Below are 22,942 nucleotides of genomic sequence, written 5' to 3' on the forward strand. Positions count from 1 at the left end.
TGTGTACATGGGTGTGGTGTGGCAGCTTACATGTGCCATTGTGCACATGCCAGGTCAGAGGACAGCTCACAGGAGTTGGTTCTGTTCTGTCACCTTATGACACAGATCTTTAGGTTTGGTGCAGGTGTCTTTATCTGCTAAGCCATTCAGCTGGCTCAATTTTATTATTTTCTAAATCATTGCTGCTTTGTGTATAAGAGCACACAGTACATATTCACCTTGTAACTTGTAAGGTAGCTAAAAATCACTTTTTCACTCAGTATTGTTTTTTAATATATGTTTGGAATTTCTGAATCATTTTTGTGTTCTTTCATCTTATAAGAAATTGTATTTTTAGTCTTACGTAGTTGAGTTGATAGTTGCTAGGAATGTTCCTCTGCTGTGGATGTTGGTCATCTCTGTGCTCTTCTCTGCTTCCCTGACATTATTAGGGTGACAAGTGCATCTACTGTCTTGCCCCACGGAGGCGTTAGGGGCTGAGTTTAGGGCCTCATGATTAACTAGCTTTCTAACTCCCCACCTCCACCCTTTCACTTCTGGGACTGGCAATTTGTACTCTTATTTTCTTTGCATTTCTCATCGGCTCACATTTCATATTACTGGTATTGTTTCATCTTGTATTTTATAAATTTTTGCCAATCCTTTTCTGTGTTCTTCTTGCTTTATATTTAATTTAGCTTTGTTTCCTAGTTTATGTGGAAACCTTTCTATTTTCCTTTTATTAGCCTTCAAAAGATATACATTTTTTTCTATGGGCTGCTTTATGTATATATCATATCTTTTGATAAATATTTTTTATTTGTCAATTTTCAGGTTTTAGTGTTTTTAGATTTCTCTTATGACTCTTCACTCACTTTTGATTCATTTTGTCTTGTTTTATATTTGTTCCTATATAATGTCCTGTTTATATGGTGTTGGGGGGAGAATTTGAGAATATAATTATATAGATCAGTTTTGGTCATATGATCAAATTGGAAAACTTATTTGAGGAAAGGTTGTATGAGCTGTTTAAAGTTGATTGTTACATATCTGAATATGTTAGAATATTATGGGTTTCCAATTTCATTATACATAATCAAAAATATACTTAGAGTTCATTTTTTTTAAATCTGTTGAAATTTGTATGGTCCATTTGGGTGAATGTTTAGCAGGTATTTTAAAGAATGTATTGTTAATGTGTTCCATAAATGTGAGGCAGATTATGTTAACTAATGATGCGTAACTCTTCACATCCTTATGGATTTTCTGTCTTCTTGTTCTGTTGCTGAAAGACATGTGAAATTACAACTCAGTTATAATAATAGAGAGGTTCATTCTTTTTCTGTCGGCTTTCGCTTTATGTATTTTGGAGCTTCACTATGAAATATTTGCGAATTTGGGACCATTTTGTTTTCCTGTCAAAATGATCCTTTTAATATTATTATATCTTTCTCTTGAATTTTGTTGATACTGTCTTGGAAATATACTGTTACTGATTTTCCTATGAGAGATGCTCGTGTGTATTATCTTCTCCATATAAAGGATATTTCCTAGGAGTGGCTTGCCATGTAAATAATTCTTGCTTTATTCTTTTTAAATTATCCTGTATCTTTTAGCTGGTATTTAGTTCTTCTCTCTTTTATGTAATTACAACATTTGTTTCTTACCATCTTATTTTTTATTTGTCCCATTTGTCATTACTCCTTTGTTTCATACCTTTTATTGTATAATTTTACGCATTCAAATTTTTTTAAAGATTTATTTATTTATTATATGTAAGTACATTGTTGCAGTGTTCAGACACACCAGAAGAGGGCGTCAGATCTCATTACAGATGGTTGTGAGCCACCATGTGGTTGCTGGGATTTGAACTCAGGACCTTCTGAAGAGCAGTCAGTGCTCTTAACCACTGAGCCATCTCTTCAGCCCCCACACATTCAAATTTTAATTGACAAGTCAAGTGCATATTTATGTTTTAGACTATGCTTTAAAATATCAATTTAATATTAAAATAATGGATGCTTGTGTTGCTATGTTCTCATGATAGTTTCTGTGTTTTTAAAGGCTTGATAGAGTATATCCTACATTTTCTTTATCCATTCGTCCTCCTATGGATGCTTTGTTTGAAGAGTACAATCTCTTTGAAATACAGAAAATACAGATTTAGTTTTCCAGAGTGGGATTAGTAAATCGTGGTAATTCTGTTTTTAGTATTTTGAGGAACTTCAATACTATTTATATTAATGGCTTTTATATACATTTCTTATAGTATCATATCAGTGTTCTTTGTTCTACACATTCTTGCAAACCTTTTTTGCCATTGCTCTTAATTTTTGGTTTTGAGATACCAGTTTACTAATGTACTCCTTCCGGGCCTCAGACGCACAGAGCTCCTGCCTCCCAAGTTCTGTAATTACAACATGCGTTATCTTGCTTGACTCAATTGTTTTTATAATTGTCATTGAAGCAGGTATAAGGCATATGTCATGATGATTTCGAGTAATACTTCTTAGAGATGTATTAACTTACCTCTGTATAACTGTTGGCTATCAGTTTTCTTAAAAAAAAAAGTCTGACAGAATGTCTAAATGTTTTCTGTTCAGGATACTATTTTAATCTTTATATAATAAACTTCATGGATTAATTATCCTTTATCTGTCCATCATTGATTTTTTGCTTTGACTTATTATTATTATTATTATTATTATTATTATTATTGAAAGCATGTCCCAGAATGATTAAAGTGGAATTTTTTGAGGGGGTGGAGAAGAAAACAAGCAAATCACAGTGTTATTCACCTCTGGTATTGTGAGACTTATGGACAAAGATGATTTTAAGCTATTTTTTCCTCAAACTTTCCAAAAGAATAAAAAACTGCTTCTTTCTTACATGATTAGAAGTAGAAAATTTAGGTAGGTGGTGCCATGCAAACAATTTTCTGAAGGAGTATTTCATGATCTGTCACAGTAGGCATTTTTAGTATTTAAAGAATTCAGGCAACATTTTTCTTATTTTATTTTGTAATTGTTAGGTAGTTTGTTCCCCAACTAGTGCACTAGGTCCTTTCATTAGTTCTTTTTTAACCATCCCTGTAAACTACAATTCTCATGAAATGTGTTTAATAATAATACAAGCAAATCACTGTTACAAGAACAATTAATTTATATTTTCTAGTTTTGAAAAGACAGTAAATTCATAGAAGTTTTTATTGCAACACTAAAACAGTACACAAAGAAGCTGTGCATCTACTTTTTAGTGTGTTTAAAAAAAACATGGAAATGGTTTAGCATCTCAAACCAAAGGCCTTGGCAAAGTTAAGAGTCTTTAGTGAAATTATGTACATCCAACAAATTGCCTTCTAGGTTTCCTGTACTGTTAAAAACAGTATACTTGAACCACTGCCAGAAATCAGATGAAGTTCCTACATTCATGAAGTTTATATTTTATCTGGCAAGACTAACATTATGCAGCTAGATAAGATAATGCCCTTTAATATACTAATAGTCTTAAGTAGAATTATAGCTTGAGCAGACTGTGATAAAGGATTGTTCATAGGGACTTAGTGGCAAATTGAGCAGATACTTGAATATTGAATTCCAAATAGAGGAAACTGTAAGTATAAAATTTCCGAGGAAAGCCCCATGATAGGTAATTTGAAGGGGTGAGATTGAGAGACAGTAGAGATAATGGTAATTTTTATAAAGAAATCGGTTAGTGAGACTTTTTTCCTCAATTACATAGAAGATTGCTGTGAGGTTTGTGAAGGTAAGAGGAGTGTGACTTGTTAACTTTTCTGGAGTTCTCTCCCATTCCTTTAGTTTCTATGCACACAGTGCACTTGCGTGTGTGCACATATACAACCAAGCTAGCCTATGTCATTTGGGGGACCTATGGTGCCTCTCTGACCAGTAATGTGTAGAGAGTTATCTCATGCCTGACACTAAAATTGTCATTTAATAACCCCTGTCTTTTGGCAATAGTATTGTTCGTTCACTTAAGCAGGATATCTCCATTCAAACTCCTTTTTTCTTGCTTTAAATTATATTTTTAATATAATTTACAAAGAAGAGTTTCCATATGACTTTCTCATACATCTTTGTTTTTTTGGTTCATTTTCCTGTCTTCACATCCAAAGCTCAGTGCCTTAATTTCTGTAATGTAAATAGGATTCAACCATATCAATGGGACTATAAACTGTGATGGAATACCATTATAATTGATTTCCTATTTTCTATCAAATACCATTTGATTTCCTATTTTCTATCACAGGACCTCTCTTTTTAGTAGCTGAGAACTATGCTCACCCAAGATATCTAATAAATTTATAGTTTAGTTGGTAGGAAATTGGCTCAGATACTTAATATGTATTTGTTTCTGAGTAGCTACAGACAAATAGAACATTGGTCAAATGGGAAATGCTATAGATATCTTAAAATTGAATGTATTAATTTTTTCATTTATTTTAAATGTAAAAAAAATAAATTGTAGTACTTTGAGTTTTATGTATGATACTGCAAAACTTTGATGTAGAAATTTGGTGGCTCCAATCTTGCTTGCCTGCTACTACTTGTCTGTCAAGACACCATAATAATGTTACTGAAAACTATGTAGCAGCACTTGGATTGATGGATTTTAAGTTTAGTTTTATCTTTCTAGAAAAAATATTATGAAGAACACAAGGGTTAGAAAGAATACTGTGTCTTCCAAATTGTCATTTTACTCCTGCCCATGTGTACACTTACAAACAGAGTAAATAAGCAAATGTGATTTTAATTGGTGGAAAACAATATGTATCATGATTGTAGAAAAAAAGCTTAGTAAAATAGTAGCTAACAGTCAGGCAATATAGTGTGTCAGATTAAAACATGTACAGTAAGTAAACTTGTTTGAACATTAGTTGACCAGTATAATTCATGATGTCAACATACATGAAGTAAAAATATTTTAATATCTCAAGTAGGTACAGAAAAAGATCAAATTTGATACCCACTGATTTAAAAACTGATTAGAAGAATTTGATCTGATAAGCATCAGTAGCCAGTGTAACACCTAGTATTGGTGCTGGATGATTTCTTTTTAAAGTACCAATTGTAATGCCACTAGAAAACAAACAATAATAGTTTATATTGAAATCTACAAAAAATTGTCAGAAAACAAAGGTGGCTAAAAAATGAACATATAAATGGATCATAAACCTAATATTTTGAAAGATGTCTATTCCCCTCATGGTATATGTATATTGAACACAATTCTAGTCAAATATTCCAAGCTTTTTGGTGGGGTGAGGTCTTTTGGTTTGGCAGTGACATTTTAATCTTTGTATAGGAAAAGCTATAGAATATCCAAAACACTTTTGAAAAATAAAGAAAAAATTAAGATTTACTAGAAACAAAATTTTATTAACCATGATGGATGATAAATCCATACTTTTAAAAGATGGTTTGTTCCATTGATAAAAGGAGAAACATAATGACTTAGTCTACAGAAGATCCACAATACTCATGATAACTTAGTTTTTGACAGAGATGCCAGAGTGGTTTAATAAAGACAATAGTTTTCTTAATCAGTGGTGACAAAATGTTCAAGTATCTTTTTTATAGAAAGAAAGATTAGCTCAAAACTCATATGTACAAAAATTCACCACTGAATCATGAGTGTAAAAGACAGGACATTACACATTCTAGAAAAAAAGCTTTAGAGAAAACCTTTATGATCTTTGGATAAGTAAGTATATTTTGGATAGGATACAGTACAAACATAAGAGAAAATGGGAAATTTTTAAAAAAATGGAAATTAAGTACTTTAATACTATTAAAAGCCAGTTTTTCAGATGGTACTGAGAAAATGCCTACAAGAGAGGAACCCACCAGTTAAAAAAAACACATGGCAAACCACATGACTAATAAAGGGCTTGTATCCAGATAATTCAGATTTCCTATAGATCAGTAATAAAAAACCCAATAAAAATTGAGAAAGAAATACAAAATAAACTTCAGCTCTATAATAAACCTTATAGAAAGGTTTTTGGATATAGGAGATAAAATATGAATAGAGAACATAATACTTGGATTTTTTTTTTTGACTTTTATATGTGAATAGCATTGATTGAATTGAGTCTTAATAGTACTTGATTTGTGGGGCAGGAGAAATGGCTTGGTGGTTAAGAGCATTGACTGTTCTTCCACAGGGCCAGGGTTCAATACCCAGCACCCCAAAGAGGGCTTATAGTTAGTTGTCTGTAACTCAAGTTTCATTGTCCCTACACTCTCACACAGAAATACGCATATGCAAAACACCAATGTATACAACATAAGTAAGTTTAAAAACAGTATCTGATTTGATATCAACACTTTCCTCATTTAAAAATAATTGGGCTGGGTGTGGTGTATCCCAGTCCTCTAGTGGTAGAGACAAGGGAGGTTTTCTCCATTCAAGGTCATCACTATGTCATCGTGAGCTCAAAAGCAAACAGAGTTAGATATATACATGTTTTTAGGTGAATGGCATGTACCAGCAAGTAAAAAGTTAATATTATATATTTCAAATAATATAAACTGTCATACTGGCTATTGGTATTTTTGCTAAATATGTAGAAAGAGATAATCTTTTACTGGGATACATGAGGTTGCAGGTAGTGGAGAGATGTCTCACTTGGGCCTAAAACCAATAATTCTTGAATGCTAGGATCATAGGCATGTGAGACTATGTTCTACTTTGATTCTTTAGTGCCTGAACTCCTAAGATTATCTTTTTCTGAAACCACACACTAGAAAGATGCACTGTCAGTTTTGTTAATTTTTTTCAAATGTTTTATTTATTGTTATTTCACGTACCGTAGCGTTTTGCTTGCATGTATTGTATGTAAGTGCATTGCATGCATGTATTGTTCAGGAAGCCCAGAATAGGACTTCAGATACCCTGGAACTGAAATTATGCTTGTGAGTGGCAATATGGGTGCTAGGGACTGAACCTGCGGCCTTGGAAAGAGCAGTAACTGCTCTTAACTGCTAGCCCCCAATTTATAAGGTAAGCAGCACGGAAGAGTATAGATAACTAAGAGACAGAATATCCTCAGGGATTTTTTTTTTATTATTATTAACTCTGTTAATAACAGTCTTGGCTGTGTATGCATTAGCTAAGATACCTACATTTTCTGCAGCGTAGTTTTACTATCTAACAATAGATATTTAACAATATAGACATTTTTGCACTTCAGTATTCATATATTCATTTATACATGTTTTATCTATGCTTAATGTTGAAACTCGATTATAGTGCAAGAAAATAGGGTTTCTGTTAAATTCCAGTGAGAGGAGGATAGCATACTTGAAGGAGCCAGTAAGATTTAGTATGAAGTTTTGCAGGCTTAAAGCTGTGAAGGGTGATGGGCATACTGATTGGATTTGAGGAGGGGAGGGGAGCCATGGCTATGCTATGTAAGTACTATGCCTCTGAGTCACACCCACAAGCACCTGTTGTTTCATTGATGCACATGAAGGTAATGGTATAACCTTTTTTCATCCCTGGTAAGATCAGTATTGTAATGACCAACCATGTATATATATATATATATATATCTTTGCTTAAGTGTGCAAATATTTTTGTAGGTATAATTTCTAGGAAGAAAAATTTTAATTGTTGTAATTTTATATTCTACCATCCATCTCAACTTTTAGACATTATTTGCCAGTGGGTATAAAACTATATCTTATTTTAACTTGTATTAATCTTATTTCTCAATAAAGTTGAGCATATTTACTGGAATTTTGTTAAAAATTATTTTTAAAAATCATAAATTTTTGCTCATATTACCCTTAGTAAAACTTTTAAAATTTCTTTGATTCTCTTATTAACGTAATATGCTATAGTTTGTGATATTTTAACCTACCTTATGAAGTTTCTTATTTTGTGGCATTTTTAGATTTATTTTTATGCTGTTAAAACTTTACTAGTCTTCTCGTGTGTCTTTCTTGAAGAGTTCTTATCAACAGTATCAGGGTACTTTAGTTTTTTTATATGTTCTTGTATAATAGTTTTATTTTAAATTCATCTGATTTTTTTTTTAAAAAAATAATTATGATAGTGGCCTACTTAATTTTTCAAGCTTCATAATAATTTCTCCCACAATAAATTGTTGATGATACTTTCTTTTCTCCCACTAACATGGAAATCACCTTGATCATATTTTAAGTCCCAGATCATGTGCTCTGGATTCAATACTCTACAGTTTTGTTTATTTTCATTTCATATTTAACAGCTGGTAGGGCACCCCTCCCCATTGTCTTTTTCCAAAAATTTTTTTGGCAATTTTTGTGTATTTTCTCTTCCAGATGAACTTTAGAGTCAACATGTCAAGTTCCATTAAAAATCCCTTTGGGATTTTGATTGGAAGTGCATTGAATTTACAGATTAATTTGGGGAGAATTGACATCTTTACACTATTGAGTCTTCCCATCCAAGACCATGGTATGCCTCTCCATTTCTTTAGGTGTGCTTTTATGTTCTACAGTAGTTTTATACATTTTTTAAAAAATTTATTTTCATAGATTTTACACACTTTTTTGTTAGGTATTTTCCTGAATGAGTATCTTTAGCTTTTGTTGTTATCGTCACTAATATCTTTAAAAATATTTTCTAATGAGCTATTGCTGATGTGTAGGAAGGCTGTTTTTTTATTATTATTATTTTGGTCTTACTGTTAGTTTTGCTGATTTCTATTAAAATTCTGGAAAGATAATTATGCTTTCTGTAAATTATGTTCTTTTTCAGTAGTTATGCTTACCAGTATTTTGGTTTTTAGTTTTTCCTGGTCTTCCATATTTGGTAGGTTTTCAGAACAGCCACTGTTCTTTTTTATTTGATTGTCTTTTTCTTGGTTTAAATTAAATGCTTTTCATTTTTAAGTATATGTATACCCTAGATTTTTAATAGAGAGTAAGGCAAACGTTTTTCCTTCACTTAACAGGTACTTTTATGGTCGTTGATACATTTTTTTTTTTTTTAAGATTTATTTGTTTTATGTGTATGAGTACACTGTTGCTGTCTTCAGATGCTCCAGAAGAAAGCATTCGATCCCATTATAGATGGTTGTGAGCCACCATGTGGTTGCTGGGAATCAACTCAGGATCTCTGGAAGAGCAGCCAGTGCCTTTAATAATGTTAATAATGGCTGAGCCATTTCTTCAGCCTGATCCTTTATTTTGTGAGGAAGTTTTATCATGTAATACTGGGTGACTTTGAATTCAGAGACATACCAGCCTCTACCTTCTGAGTGCTGGGATTAAAGGTATATGCTACCATGCCTAGCAGTGGATGTTTAGTTTACAGTTTGGTTGAGATGATCCATGTTCTTTTTCACTTGTAATATTTAATGTGATGACTTACATGTTTATAATTGTTGATCATAATTTAGTTTATTTTAAATGTTCCTTCGAGGGTATATTTAGATAGTGCCAGAAACTGCTGCAAATTAGTGGCAGGAGAGTTATTTGTATGGTTCTAAAAACGATTCCTGCCTTGTGTGAGAGAAACAATAAGCAAGTAGGTGAGAAGGTGGTGTTTTCAGGTTGGGATGGTATTAGGTAGGAAGTGAGAGAGAGAGATTGGACATTGTATAGAGTGCAGAGGACAGACAGTACATGTAACGCCAGCTAGGAAGGTCAGAGTGCACGACTAGGGAGCAGGCTACAGGGGGAGGAAGCAAGCCCCTTTCTCTTTATAGTACTGGCATCATCTTTATTTTATTTAAAAAAATGTTAGGTGTGTTACATTTACTTTTGTGTGTAGGATCCTTTTTATAGGGCTGTGTGATGAGCTTAGTCGGATTCCCATGTATTTTCTGGCTTTTGAAATTAAGATACCCTATTTCTTGAATATTATGATACAGCAGTTTTAATAACTTTTTGTAGGATGCCACCCATTTCTCAAGCTTCTGCACTTATTGGAGTATGCTTCTCTCCATGCATGTCACTTTGTTCATGACAGTTGACAGAGCTGTACTTGTGTCTTCTGGACTCTTCCTATAAGTAGTCTCAGCTTTGTACATCCTGACTTCTAATTTTAAAATCTTAGATTTAAAGCTCTAATTTTTTTTCTTTAAGGAAAAAGATTTTGGTCAAATCTTTCAGAAAATAATTTATTTTTACATTTTTATTCCCTCTATTATTACTTAGTGGATGTTTTTCTTTTCTTTTTACATTTCAAATAGACTGCTAGACTATTAATATTTAATATTCTGTTTCTTTATTTTCTGGACCAAGAACTTAACCCCATACATAAATTGCAGATAATCTCTTTGAAATCTTTTTTTTTTTTTGAGTTTTTTTCCTAATGTATGAGTAGATACTTCTGCTATCTATTTAACTTTAAATATTATAATTTTATTTCTGAATGCATTGTGGCATTGCATAATGCATATATTCATCATTTTCTTAGAAAGGTATATGGAGAACTTGTTACGTTGGTATATGGGAAACTTGTCACGTTGGTGTGTTGCTTTGTTTAACTGCATATAGTTCTAGTAGGTTGTTGTTGTATGTTCACGACTGAAACACGCAGGATGTGCCCACTGTCACTTAGCATTATAAGATACTCTTCTTGTTTAACTTTTTTTTTTTTGCGTTATTTTATAGCTGATACTAATATCCTTTGATTGTGATTGCTGTTTCATCTATTTTCTACCCCCTTTCTTTAAAAGTTTTTATTCTGTGTGGGTATGTGTATGTTAAATGGTCAGATTGTTATAGAAAAATCTACTTGAAATTTTAGACCATGCAACTTCATTTTTAACATGATTAGTCTACTTTATAAAGTTTTTAAAAACTTAATGCTAGATGACATTAGTGGTTTTAGATTGACATGTGGACAGATAAACACCTCGAAGCTTAAAAATAGAAGTCATGTTTTGTGTCACTTCATTCAAGAGGGCTGTGTTATTGAACATTGTTACATTATAGATCTTAGTAAAAGTATAATATTTATGATATGGCTATTTTCAAATAAAAAATATAGTAGTAGGCTAGTAATGATTTGTTCCCAAACTTTTGAATCTAAATTATTTTAGTTATGTTCACTTCCATTTTGCTAACTTCTATCTCAGAACCATGAGCCACCAGGACATAGGCATCTCTCAGCATCCTTAATCGTATCCTCAGCTCTTCAGGGAAGAATTTTGCCTTTGCCATGGCATGCTGTCTACGGAGCCCTCCTTTCCTCAGGACTGTTGGCACAACATCAGTGATGGGAACAGTTCCAGCTTTGTCATTTTGTAACATGTCCCTGAGCCTGTTTCCTGATTAGTGTTCCAAATTTGGATAGGTTGGCAGTTGGGTAGAAACTCTGGTTCCTCTTTAAGTAGGAATTCCACACATCAACTTTCCCAAAAGTCATCCGATAATGTTTATTGAAGTTGATCTTGTGATGCACGCCACCCCCCCAGCCCCCCCCCCCCCCCAATCTTTCTAGGTGCTTGTGGCTCTTATTGATTGCTCTGGCAGCCATGGCTCAAGAGGCCCTGGAATTTCCAGGTCTTCTAAAGTCTGCATGGCATGATGGGAGCTGAAAGGAAAGAAAGCCCCTCATTTAACAAAGAAAAAAAAGGAATTTTATATATTTGTGTTTGCATGAATGTGATATGTATGGGCACACTGTTGTTCTGTCATGTACGTGGAAGTCAGGATGATTTTCTCCTACCTTTCTGTGGGTTCTGGGGGTTGGTTGAATTGGGCTGTCAGACTTCTGCAGGCTGAGCCATCTCCTTGGCCATTGACTTTAGTAAGAGTTTGAGTGTTTAAAAAATATTTTACTGCTGAAAATCTTAGGAATTATATTAGTTTAAAAATGATTAACTTAGTTAACAATTTAATATTTTAATGAAGTCCCACTCTTACAGTTCTTGGCCATGTGTAAAAGAATATTGTAATGATTTAATTATAAATACAATGAATCTCTTTACTGTATCCAGGGAACTGAGAAGTGCAAATAATATTTTTTTCTAGCCTTGAAAGAAGTTAGGATCAAACAAGATTTTACTCTGGAATTTGTGGGCTAGATGAGTGGCACCACACTTTACTCCCTAGCATGTTTCAGACTACTGTATGTTATCACTAGCGATCAGCCACTGGGATAACATTATAGAGTCCGTCTGTCCCTTAAATTTGTTTGTTTGTTTGTTTGTTTGTTTTTTGAGACAGATTTCTCTATGTAACAGTCCTGGAATTCACTTTGTTAGATCAGGCTGACATTGAACTCACAGAGATCTGCCTGTCTCTGCCTCCTGAGTGCTAGGACTAAAGTTGTGCCCTACCATACTGGCCTTTATATCTGCCATTTCTTGCTGCTTTTTAAGATTTTTTTTCTTAATGTTAAATTCTATCAGTATTCAGAAACATGTCTTAAATTATGTTTATTTACCCTGTCATATTGAATATTACTAAATAGCGAATCTGAGTTTAGGGATTTTGGTTCATGATCACAGATTCAAATAGCTGATGCTTTTATGTTTTATTATATAAATATAGTTAGTAGAGGTTCTATATGTTTAAATACACCATTTTTCCCATTGAAATTATCAAATTGATTATAAGACTCACAGATACTAAAAGTAGATTCATAAAAAAATTAATCAGAGACAAATAACTTTTAATTGCAGACACCTTGTTGTGGAGCAAGAGAATTATTCTTAGCCGAATGGAGTTATGGCCCAACCTGGGTTGCATAAGACCCTCAAAACCAAACCAAAGGAAGAGACTTTTTTCTTAATGTTCATTAATTGATGGACTGATTTGGGGAGTCAGTTCTCTCTTTCCCTCTATGAGGGTCCTGGGGATCAAATTCAGGTTTTAAGCTTTGGAGACAAGCCTGAGGCATCTCACTAGCCTGGAATTTTTAAATGAATCTTTTAGTCAAAATATAAGATACTTTTCTTGAAACCTACCTATATTTTTGGTTTAATGTTTAGACTTTTGCCAGGAGAGAACAAGACTGGTAATAATTGGTGACTAGTAGTGCCAAAAGGAATGCAGAATGTTGAATTCCACATAGTCCCATTTTGAATATGCCGTAACCTAAGCTGCTTTCCTATCACAACTCACATTTTATATTTGATATATTAAAACAAATTCTTAATAGGTTTCATCTTTGAAGACACATTTATCTAAAACAACTGTTTTTCATGGTCTCTTAATTATGTGTCTGAAAATGTTTGCCTAAATGAAGTCTCTTGATAGGTTTTATAAACTGAACGTTTCATTTCAGCTGTACAAAAGTGCTCTATTCCTTAAGCATTGCTGTTAATAGTTGCTTGTAGAGAACTATTCCTCTGTGTCGTCACTGTCTTCCTATTTAATGTTCCTTTTTTAAAAGTATATTTCATACTTCTTTGCCTAAGTATGAAAAGTATATTTCATACTTAGTATGCCTTTCCGTATTGCATATTTATGGAAGACAATGATTATGACAAAAGTCGTCTTGTGTTTCTAATAGCTACCTTATTGCTTTGAATACGAGGGATGATTGGTGGCAAGTGTTTACTTAGTGAGTTGGTATGTGTGATAGCCAGCTAATTAAAATATACTATTTTCTTATCCTTTGGATTTAGCTACAAGGCTAATAAGTATATTTTGAGAAAAGAGCTTAAATTGCTGATGTTCACAGTTGGTCCAGATTGTTTTGCTACTTCAAATTACCATATGACGTGTCTTTTTGTTTTAAGTGTAAAAGGATTTAGGAGTATAACTACTAGTGTTAACATCTATTTGGATTTTACCATTGTTAAAGGATCTTGGTTTTTATTTAACTATTTTGGCTATATTGGTTTCTTTCATTGGGGAGAATGTAATAGAATAATTTTACACAGTAATATTATTACTACTGAAACTGAGCAGTGATGTTGTACACCTTTAATCCTGTCACTTGGTACACAGAAGCAGGTGATTTTCCCAAGTTCAATGCCAGCCTGATCTACAGAGTGAGTTCCAGGACCACCAGAGCTACACTGAAAAGTACTGTCTTGAAAATAAAAATTAAAAAAAAATGCATATAAAACACCCACATTATTATTACATAACAGAGGTAATTTGTGCTTTTAAAAACAAAACTGAATCAGTCTTTGCAGTAAAGTCACTACAAAGTAAGACTTTAACAAACACAAAAAGAGGCCAATCCAAAATTCCTTTATTTTACATGTATGTAGTTCTAATTGAGCATCCAGAATTTTCTATAGCTGGAAGACAAAGCTTATTCAGAGGAGTGTTTGCCTAACATGCATAAAGCTTAAATACAGATAAATATATTGTTTATTTATATAAATTTATAAAACTTAAATAAAAAGCATTGATGCATAAAGCATAAGTACCTAGTTGGTATTGCATCAAACTGGACATGGTGGCATACAACTGTGATTTTAGCACTTGGGTGGTAGATATGGGGGTATCCAAGTTTAGGATCCTCTTTGGCTGCATAGTGAGTTTGAGGCCATTTGAGATACATGAGACTATCTCAGCAAAACAAAGTAAATTTTTGTTAAAAATTCCTATTCCTTCTCATATCTCAAATGCCCTCTTTCTCCAGTTGGCTGGCTCAAGCCAGGTTTCAGATAGGATCTGTATTATGATTTATTGTTGTTGCTCAAGTCTTGTTAACTTAGAACAGTTCTTTAATCTTTGCTCCCATTCTACTTAGTAGGAGAAAATGGTTTTACTCTAAACTGTTGTACATTTTAGATTTATATTTGTTTCTACTTACTTCAGAGGTTTGCTACCTCCTCGAGTCTGTGAGATTGTTTTTTGTGGGGGATGAGAAGGTAGTTTGTTTGTTCCTCCCCCCCCCCCCCAAGGAGATATTTGACTGTATCTGAGTTTGGTTGATAAATTACTACTGGCATCTGGTGAGCAAAGGCATTTTATTCAGAATACCTGTAGTGCCTAGGTGGAGGAGCAAAGGTTCATCTCCTGGTGTGCCTTATGACTATTTTCAAAACTGAGTTATTTCTAAAAGCTCTACTAGATTATTTTTAATTGGGGAAGGGGTGGTGTCAAGACAATCTCATAGGGAAGGGATACCTCAGCTGCCAAGCCTGATGACCTGAGTTTGATCCCAGGAACCCACTTGATACAAGACAACTGACACTTGGCATGCTGTCATCTGACCTCTATACATGCACTGTTGGATATGTGTATACAAAGAGAAATGAGTAGAATTTATAAAACAAACAGTACTTCCTAGGAGATGCTTCCCATTGATTGTATGGTGCATCAGGTGCTGGAAATGTTTGATTGTGCTACTTTTACTTTAGTCATTAGTAATGAGGTAATTTAGAAAACCTTATGTTTAAATAAAACATTGAAAGTTAGAATTTTTAGAGCTCTATGAATATTCAGCTTCTTATTCTTGCACAGAATTTTTTTCTTTTTTGGTAGAAAGAGTATTGAATGAGTGGGTCTAGGGTTTAACTGGTTGTCTCTACTACATTTATATAAGGATCCTCAATTTTTTTTTCCTTTTCTGTTACACTGAATTAGACCTGTAATTTCTTTTTTTTTTTTTAAAGATTTATTTATTATTATATGTAAGTAGCTGCCTTCAGACACCCCAGAAGAGGGCATCACATCTTGTTAGGATGGTTGTGAGCCACCATGTGGTTGCTGGGATTTGAATCGGGACCTTCAGAAGAGCAGTCAGACCTTCTTAACCGCTGAGCCATCTCACCAGCCCAGACCTGTAATTTCTATCTAAGACTCTTAATTTTCTTTTCCAGTTTTCTGTCTTTAAATTTGTCAAGAATTTAATGAAGGCAGATTCCTTCTTCTACAGGGACAAGCTTCCACTTACTTAGTCCGACCCCAAGTGGTCAGTCTTGGCCATATGTAAATAATGAGCAAATACAGTTTCACAGGCGGTATACACACATGTGCATACGTATATTTGCGAGTGATGATGATTTAAAATTAAAGATAAGATTATGGAGTTTGGAGAAGACACTAGAGGAGTTGAAAGTTACAGAATGAGGGATGGGAGTGGTGGAAATGCAGTGCTTATGCATGAAACTCTCAAAATGTAAACAAAACATTGGTTGCATTATCATTTTTATGAAATACTACTCAGTTCTAACAATACATCTACAGTATTTTAAACATAGTAGTTGTGATACTTAAATACTCATCAACTTTGATACTTTTAAAGGGATAAACTAATGGAATTTATTTACACTTTATGAAAGTATATGTTTCATTTAAAGAAAGAAAATATAATTGAAAAGGCTGAGTTCATGGCTTAATGCCAGAGTGATTGCTTAGTACATGAACAAGGATCTGAATTCAATTTGCAATGCTTCAGAAATTAAAATACTGTTTAATTTTCTTATATTGATCATTTAAAATGTTTATGTTCTACAACATGGTTATGGTCAAGAATTATTTACAAAAATTATATAATGAGCTAGATTTCAGTGGAAACACATTTCAGATTTTAATCTGCAATATTTCAGTTTGGAACATGGTAAGGATATATACATGCATAATCTAGTTTAAATTTGAATAAAAGGCTAGTTTGAATATTTATAGGGCAAATCTTTTATGTCATTCTATCTGCATTTATTAGGAAAAGCAGGTCTTAGGGTTTTACCATGACCAAGGCAAGTCTTATAAATGACATTTAATTAGAGCTGACTTAAACTTTCAGAGGAAGGCAGGAGCATGGCAGCATCCAGGCAGGCATGGTGCAGGAGGAGCTGAGAGTTCTACATCTTCATCTGAAGGCTGCTAGAAGTTCCTAGATAGTAAACTTGTATTTATACATTGATGTGTAAGTGCAGTAGTAAACACTTTTGAATATAGGATGTCAATGGCATGTGTCTAATCAATGAAGAACAGTTTTGTTTCTTTTTTCATATAAGATTTTATAATTAGCTTTTCTTCCAATGTACCCTAAGTTTTTCATAAGGGAAGAATCTCAGAATCATCTGATAATTTTAAAATCTTCTTAAAAAATTCAATGTGTGTATGAGAGAGAGAGAGAGAGAGAGAGAGAGAGAGAGAGAGAGAGAGAGAGAGAGAGAGAGAGAGAGAGTGAGTGCTTGGCTTATGTACAATTTTATCCTCTGAGCCATCTCAGCAGCCCGAATTTTCATTTTTTTTTTCCAGTTTTCACTGCTGCAGGCTTATGATTACTGAAAATAGATTATTATACTTGTTGGGTGTACATGTAAGTTAAGGTTTGTTTTCAGAGCACAGAAACCATGTAGACACATACATGGGGCAAATATTGATCTGGGTGGAGGAGCATGCCATGATGAAGATAGCAGTTAGAGGATGTCAGTGGCATGTGTCTAATCAATGAAGAACAGTTTTGTTTCTTTTTGTTTAGAGGGCAGCTTGTGAGAGGTGGTTCTCCTCCCACAAGAGCTCTGGCTGTAGACCTCCAGTCTTGGCTGTAGATGCCTTTACTTAGTCATCTCGTAGGCCTTGCACAGCTGCTCCTCTCCCCACTGTATTTGTTCTCCTATTGCTATAGGACATTGTTGGTCTACCCCTCTGTATCTTCTAGCCTTATTTGTAGCAAGAAATTTAGCTAATGAGAAAGAAAATCCCTCATTTTGAGTAAAATGCAATGTTCTTGGTAAGTTTTCATTAGGCTTAGCAATGGTACATTATAATGTAGGGGACTTTATAAGCCACCTGCTTGCAACCTATAACCCGAATTTTTTTGCTGTGAATTCTTCCTTGTTCCATCAGACTGAAATTGCATGTGTGTCTGCTAGTGCTACATTCTGTGGTCCTTTCTCATTTTAGACAGAATGGTTATTTTGGTCAAATTTATTCTTTTCTACTTGGAATACTTTTAGATACTTTTAGGTACCTGTCATTTCTGCCTTTGAATTGAGTCCTCTTTTTACTTTCTAAAGCTAACTTGTTCATCTCTTCACTTTATTTCTGTTAATTTTTATGTATTTTCTGTTAGCTTTTCATCACATTTAAGTTAAAATAAATATTTCTGCAGATTATATTTTGTCATTTTTTTGAGCACAGCATTTTCTTTAGAGAGGATCACCTTCTTAAACTCTATTCCTCTGACCTCTTGAACTCTAGGCCGAAATAAGGCTGTGTTGTTTTTTCTTTTGCCCTTGTAGATAATACGCCTGAGAGAGAGAGAGAGAGAGAGAGAGAGAGAGAGAGAGAGAGAGAGAGAGAGAGAGAGAGAGAGAGAGAGAGAGTTTTGCCTATGTGCATGTCTGTGCATACTTCCTGGTGCCAATAGAGGCTAGAAGGTCTTAGATCCCCAGGAACTGTAATTGTGAGCCACTATGTGTGGGTTCTGGGAATTGAACCTGGGTCCTCTGAACAGTGTCTAATGTACTTGACTGAGCCATCTCTCTAGCCTCCCATTACTTTAGTTTGTTTGTTTGTTTTTGTTTGTTTTTATTGTCTTTTTTACAGAGCCATGTAGAGGCACCTTAAGATTTTTTTTGTTGGCTGTGCTTCTGTCTGCTTAAGTTTCCATTGCTTCTCAATACTATCTCTTGAGTTCAGGTTTTTGATGTGGCTTTGACAGCCTGGCCAAACTATCAAAACCAACCAACCATCCAAACAGATGAACAAACAAACCAAAAAAGGTTGGTGTGGTGGGTGGGTTTTTAATTTATTCTGGTTTCTGTCTGAAACAGATGGTTTATACATTTCTTAGGTTCTAAAAGATCATTTCAGGCTATCAGGAGGTCAAAATTATTATTCTCATAATATTAGGATGTTATTAGTTGTTTTTAATGTATTGACATTTGTACTGATACTGTAAAAGCAGAAATAAATACATGTTTTGTTTCCCTATGGTTATAGCACCAAAGTAAAGAAATATTTTTCATTTCTGTACACTTGGAGTTAAAAATACTTCAGATCTCACTTTCACTATTTTTTAAAAGAGTTACTATCTTTTGAAATTATGGGTATTGTGTCTACATATGTGGATATGTCCATAGGAGTATAGGTTTGTAGGTTTTTTGTAAACTCCTCAAAGTAGATGCTATGAATTGAACTTGGGATTCTTGGCAAGAACAGCCTTTATATATTTTAACTGCTAAGTCATCTCTATAGTCCTCTTTTTATTAATTTTTTGCAATCTAAGAAAATATTTCTGTGAAGTGACTTTTTTGCTGAAGAATACAACTGGCAAACTGTTACTATTAAATTTGGATTTTTGACAAACATTCTCAAAAGTGATTAAAGTGAACCTGCCATTTAAATCGAGCTATTATTTACTGGTGTTTACACGTTAAAAACTGAACTAAAATATTGCAAAAAGTCCACCTTACTAATATCACTAATGATTTCATCAGAGAAGTCTAACTATTCGGAAGTTAACAGACTTAAGCAAATAAGAATTTTAAAATTGTAACAATTTATGCTTCAAAGTTTAACTTTATTTCATCATAACAAATAAGTTCAAAAAGTCAGGAAAATCAGGTGTTTAAACACGTCCCTCAAGAGCTGGCACTGGAAAGGGCTCAGGATTTATGTGCACACCTCAGGCTTCTCTCATTAAAACTTGAAAGAATGCATATGATTTCAGGAAATAAAAGGATTGCAGTTGGATAATGAGTTGTGTTTTGGTTTTTGTTTTGTTTTGAAACAGTTTTTCTGTGTAGCCTTGGCTGTCCTAGAACTCCGTAATCCAGGCTGACCTCAAACTCACAGAGATCTGTCTGCCTCTGATTCCTGAGTGTTAGGATTAAAGGTGTATGCCACCACCACCCTTCGAGTAATGAGCCCTTGAAATGGTCAACATTGATTTTCTTTTTATTTAAACAATGGGCTTTCGTTGTTTGAATTTATTTAATATTGCTACTATACTTATCATTGGTAATTATATTAAATATATTTTTCTACCTCTGATCTTATTTTGTTTTTGTTCCCCTCCCTGCTTTCCTATTCTTTTTCTTTTTTCTGTATTTGTTTTTTAGGTGGAGTCTTTCATTTTGGACCAGGATGATTTGGAGAATCCAATGCTGGAAACAGCTTCCAAGTTGCTCCTATCCGGCACTGCTGACGGTGCTGACCTCAGAACTGTAGATCCAGAGACACAGGCTAGACTGGAAGCTTTACTAGAAGCTGCAGGTATGCTATATTCGTAATTATGTCTCCTTTGTTATCCCTAGCTGCACGTCTTGCTATTTAACTGTAAATGTGGTACTGTATGTTTTGTGTAATGACCATTCATAAATATTGATTACATTTCAATAGAAGTGTCATTACTGAAAACATTGCTGTGTAGTAAATTTTAATAATGTTTAAATTGTATTAAAATCAATGGAAAATTTACATCCACTTGTTAGCCTTATTAAAAAGAACTATATATATATATATATATATATATATATATATATATATATATATATATATATATATATATATATATATATATGATTCTCAGTACTTCATAGGTACAGAATTGGGATTTGTGTGCCTCCTAAACACTCTTGATTAGTACTCAGAATTATCATGCCCAGAGCAGTAGAAACTAGCTAAAGCGTTGCTTTCTGTCTTCTGCTTGTGCGTATCTGAACAGGTCTGCTTTAACACTATGTTTTTCATGTAACTACTTCTTCCCTAAAGATGTCATTGTTCAGAATGGCCTTGTAGCCATGTGTGGTGACTAATAATCTAAGTATAAAGTACTGTGTGAGGCAGGAGGCTTGGTACAAGTTCAGTTGCGTTCCAGGCCAACCTAGCCTAGCAAACCATAAGAGGCCTCTAGGTCTAATGCTATGTAGTGTTCTTAGTCTAAGGACATTGAAATGTGTTTTATTTGGAAAACACTTTAGGTAAGATTCATTGAAGCATAGCTTATTTACAGAGCTGTTGAATACATTATTATTAATGAATACACTGTATATTAATACCTTTAACACATGGAAGCAGGCTGTAGTTTGGAGGGACTGTATTTTTACCTTATGCTGGCACATCCTTACCCCATGTACAGTGCAGGCTGTATTCTTAAAGCACACTGTTATTTCTACAGAGTGAATTTTATCTTCTCTGTAAGAACATTATTTTTATGTCCATAGAAATTATGTCCATACTTTCATCTTGTTCCTCATTCTGATTTTTACTTCTGCATTTCTTTTCCTTTTTTTAAAAAAATTATTTCGTTCTTTATGTGAATTGGTATGATGGTGTCATCCCCTAGAACTGGATTTACAGACAGTTGTAAGCTTCCACATAGGTGCTGGGAATTGAATCCAGGGCCTTTGGAAGACCAGCCAGTTCTCTTAATTGCTGAGCAATCTCTCCAGTCCCATTCTTTTCCTTTTTAATGGAAAATTTCACACAAAAACTTACAATAGCATAACAAACTCTCTGATTGTGTTCAACTTGAATAAGATCAGTAGATAGGTAGTCTTGTTTTATCTTTTACTCATTAGAATTCTGTCGATATTCTCATGTCTTTTTTATTTTTTTAACTTGGAAGTTAATTTGTACTTCAGTTTTTTGTTTGTTGTTTGTTTGTTCGTTCATTCATTCATTTATTTATTTATTTATTTATTCATTCATTTATTTATTTATTTATTTATTTATTTATTTATTTATTTATTTATTGTGTATGAGTACACTATTGCTGTCTTCAGACACACCAGAAGAGGGCATCAGATCCTATAAAAGCTGGTTATGAGCCACCTTGTAGGTACCTAAGCCATCTCTCCAGCCCTACTCATGTCTTTGAATATAGGTCTAAACTTTATGTGACTTCATTTATGAATTCTTCCATATGTATCTCAAGGATTTCCTTAAAAATACAGCCATAGAAACAGGTAAAGGGGAAAAATAGAAATTTACTATTAATATTTCTTAATATCCTGTCATTGTTTAGAATTGAGCTATTTTATACTTTGTACGTTTTGTTTTTGTTTGTTTGACTTTAGAGTGGTTGCTGGCACTCTTGTTGTTGAGCCATTTCTGCAGCTCTCATACACCTTTCTACAGAAAGATGTGGGACTTGCACTTGTTTTGTTGTTTTTGTTGGTGGTGGTGATGGTAGTCTTTGTTTTATTCCCTCATTTTTCTTGTAAAGGGCTAAATTTTCTGAGATTTCGGAAAATGTCTTGCTGTCCTCATGTATAGTAGTTAGTTTATGGATTGAAGTTTAGTTTAAAAAATCATTTCTGGGGGCTGGAGAAATGGCTCAGTGGTTAAGAGCACCAATTGCTCTTATGAAGGTCCTGAGTTCAAATCCCAGCAACCACATGGTGGCTCACAACCATGTGTAATGAGAACTGACTCCTTCTGGAATGTTTGAAGACAGCTGCAGTGTACTTGCATATAAATTAATAAATAAATAGTTTTAAAAATCATTTCTACATATTTTAAAACATTAGCAATTATGTTTTATGATGTTTAGTGTTTCAGTTGCAGTTTGATATTACAGGTGTGGTTGTTTTCCTTGTTTATACTACTTGTTTTCAGGCTTTCTCAGAACTTGGTGGCATTTGAAAATTGGTCTTATTTTGAATGCAGTGGGTTGTCTTTTCAAATCATAAAACTGTCTATGACTGTAGTGATCCCTGAGTTCTGTTATAACCAATAGCAATGACATAATGAAACAGATTACATAGTAATACATATCTCTTTTGTCAAGTGATGCTTTGCACCATGAAATTCACTGGTTTCCTGTTGCATTATAATAATTTATTTTTATGCAGGCACAGGAAGCAATACTCATTTGCCTTGTAATTTCTGTGTATCAGATTTTAGGACATAATGTGGCTGAATTCTCTTGCTTAAGATATTGTAGACTGAAACCACCTGTGCTAAGTTTTTACCTATCTGCTGTGGGGGAAAGTTTCCTTCCAATCTCATTGTGACTGAGAGAAATCGGTTCCTGGCCGTTGTAGCTCTGAGAATATCATTCTGTCCCACAGACACTAAGTTGGATCTTTCCTTGCTGTTTTAGGGTTATACACATTGCTGGTCCACATATT

The 22,942-nt window shown here is 33.7% G+C and overlaps 1 protein-coding gene across 7 annotated transcripts in view; it reads left to right on the forward strand.

Annotated features, from left to right (window-relative positions):
- The window catches only part of Ankrd17 (ankyrin repeat domain 17), a 131,035-nt gene that overhangs the window by 35,705 nt on the left and 72,388 nt on the right, over positions 1–22,942 (forward strand). For 6 of the 7 annotated variants that reach the window (XM_052199396.1, XM_052199399.1, XM_052199398.1 and 3 more), the window contains exon 2: positions 19,928–20,081. In XM_052199396.1, coding sequence (XP_052055356.1) covers positions 19,928–20,081 — 154 coding nt within the window. Of the gene's footprint in view, positions 1–8,426; positions 8,446–19,927; positions 20,082–22,942 lie in introns of those variants that run through there. The other variant, XM_052199401.1, reaches the window with a different exon arrangement.

The sequence above is a fragment of the Apodemus sylvaticus genome, chromosome 11 (assembly GCF_947179515.1).
Source record: "Apodemus sylvaticus chromosome 11, mApoSyl1.1, whole genome shotgun sequence".
Classification (NCBI taxonomy): Eukaryota; Metazoa; Chordata; class Mammalia; order Rodentia; family Muridae; genus Apodemus; species Apodemus sylvaticus.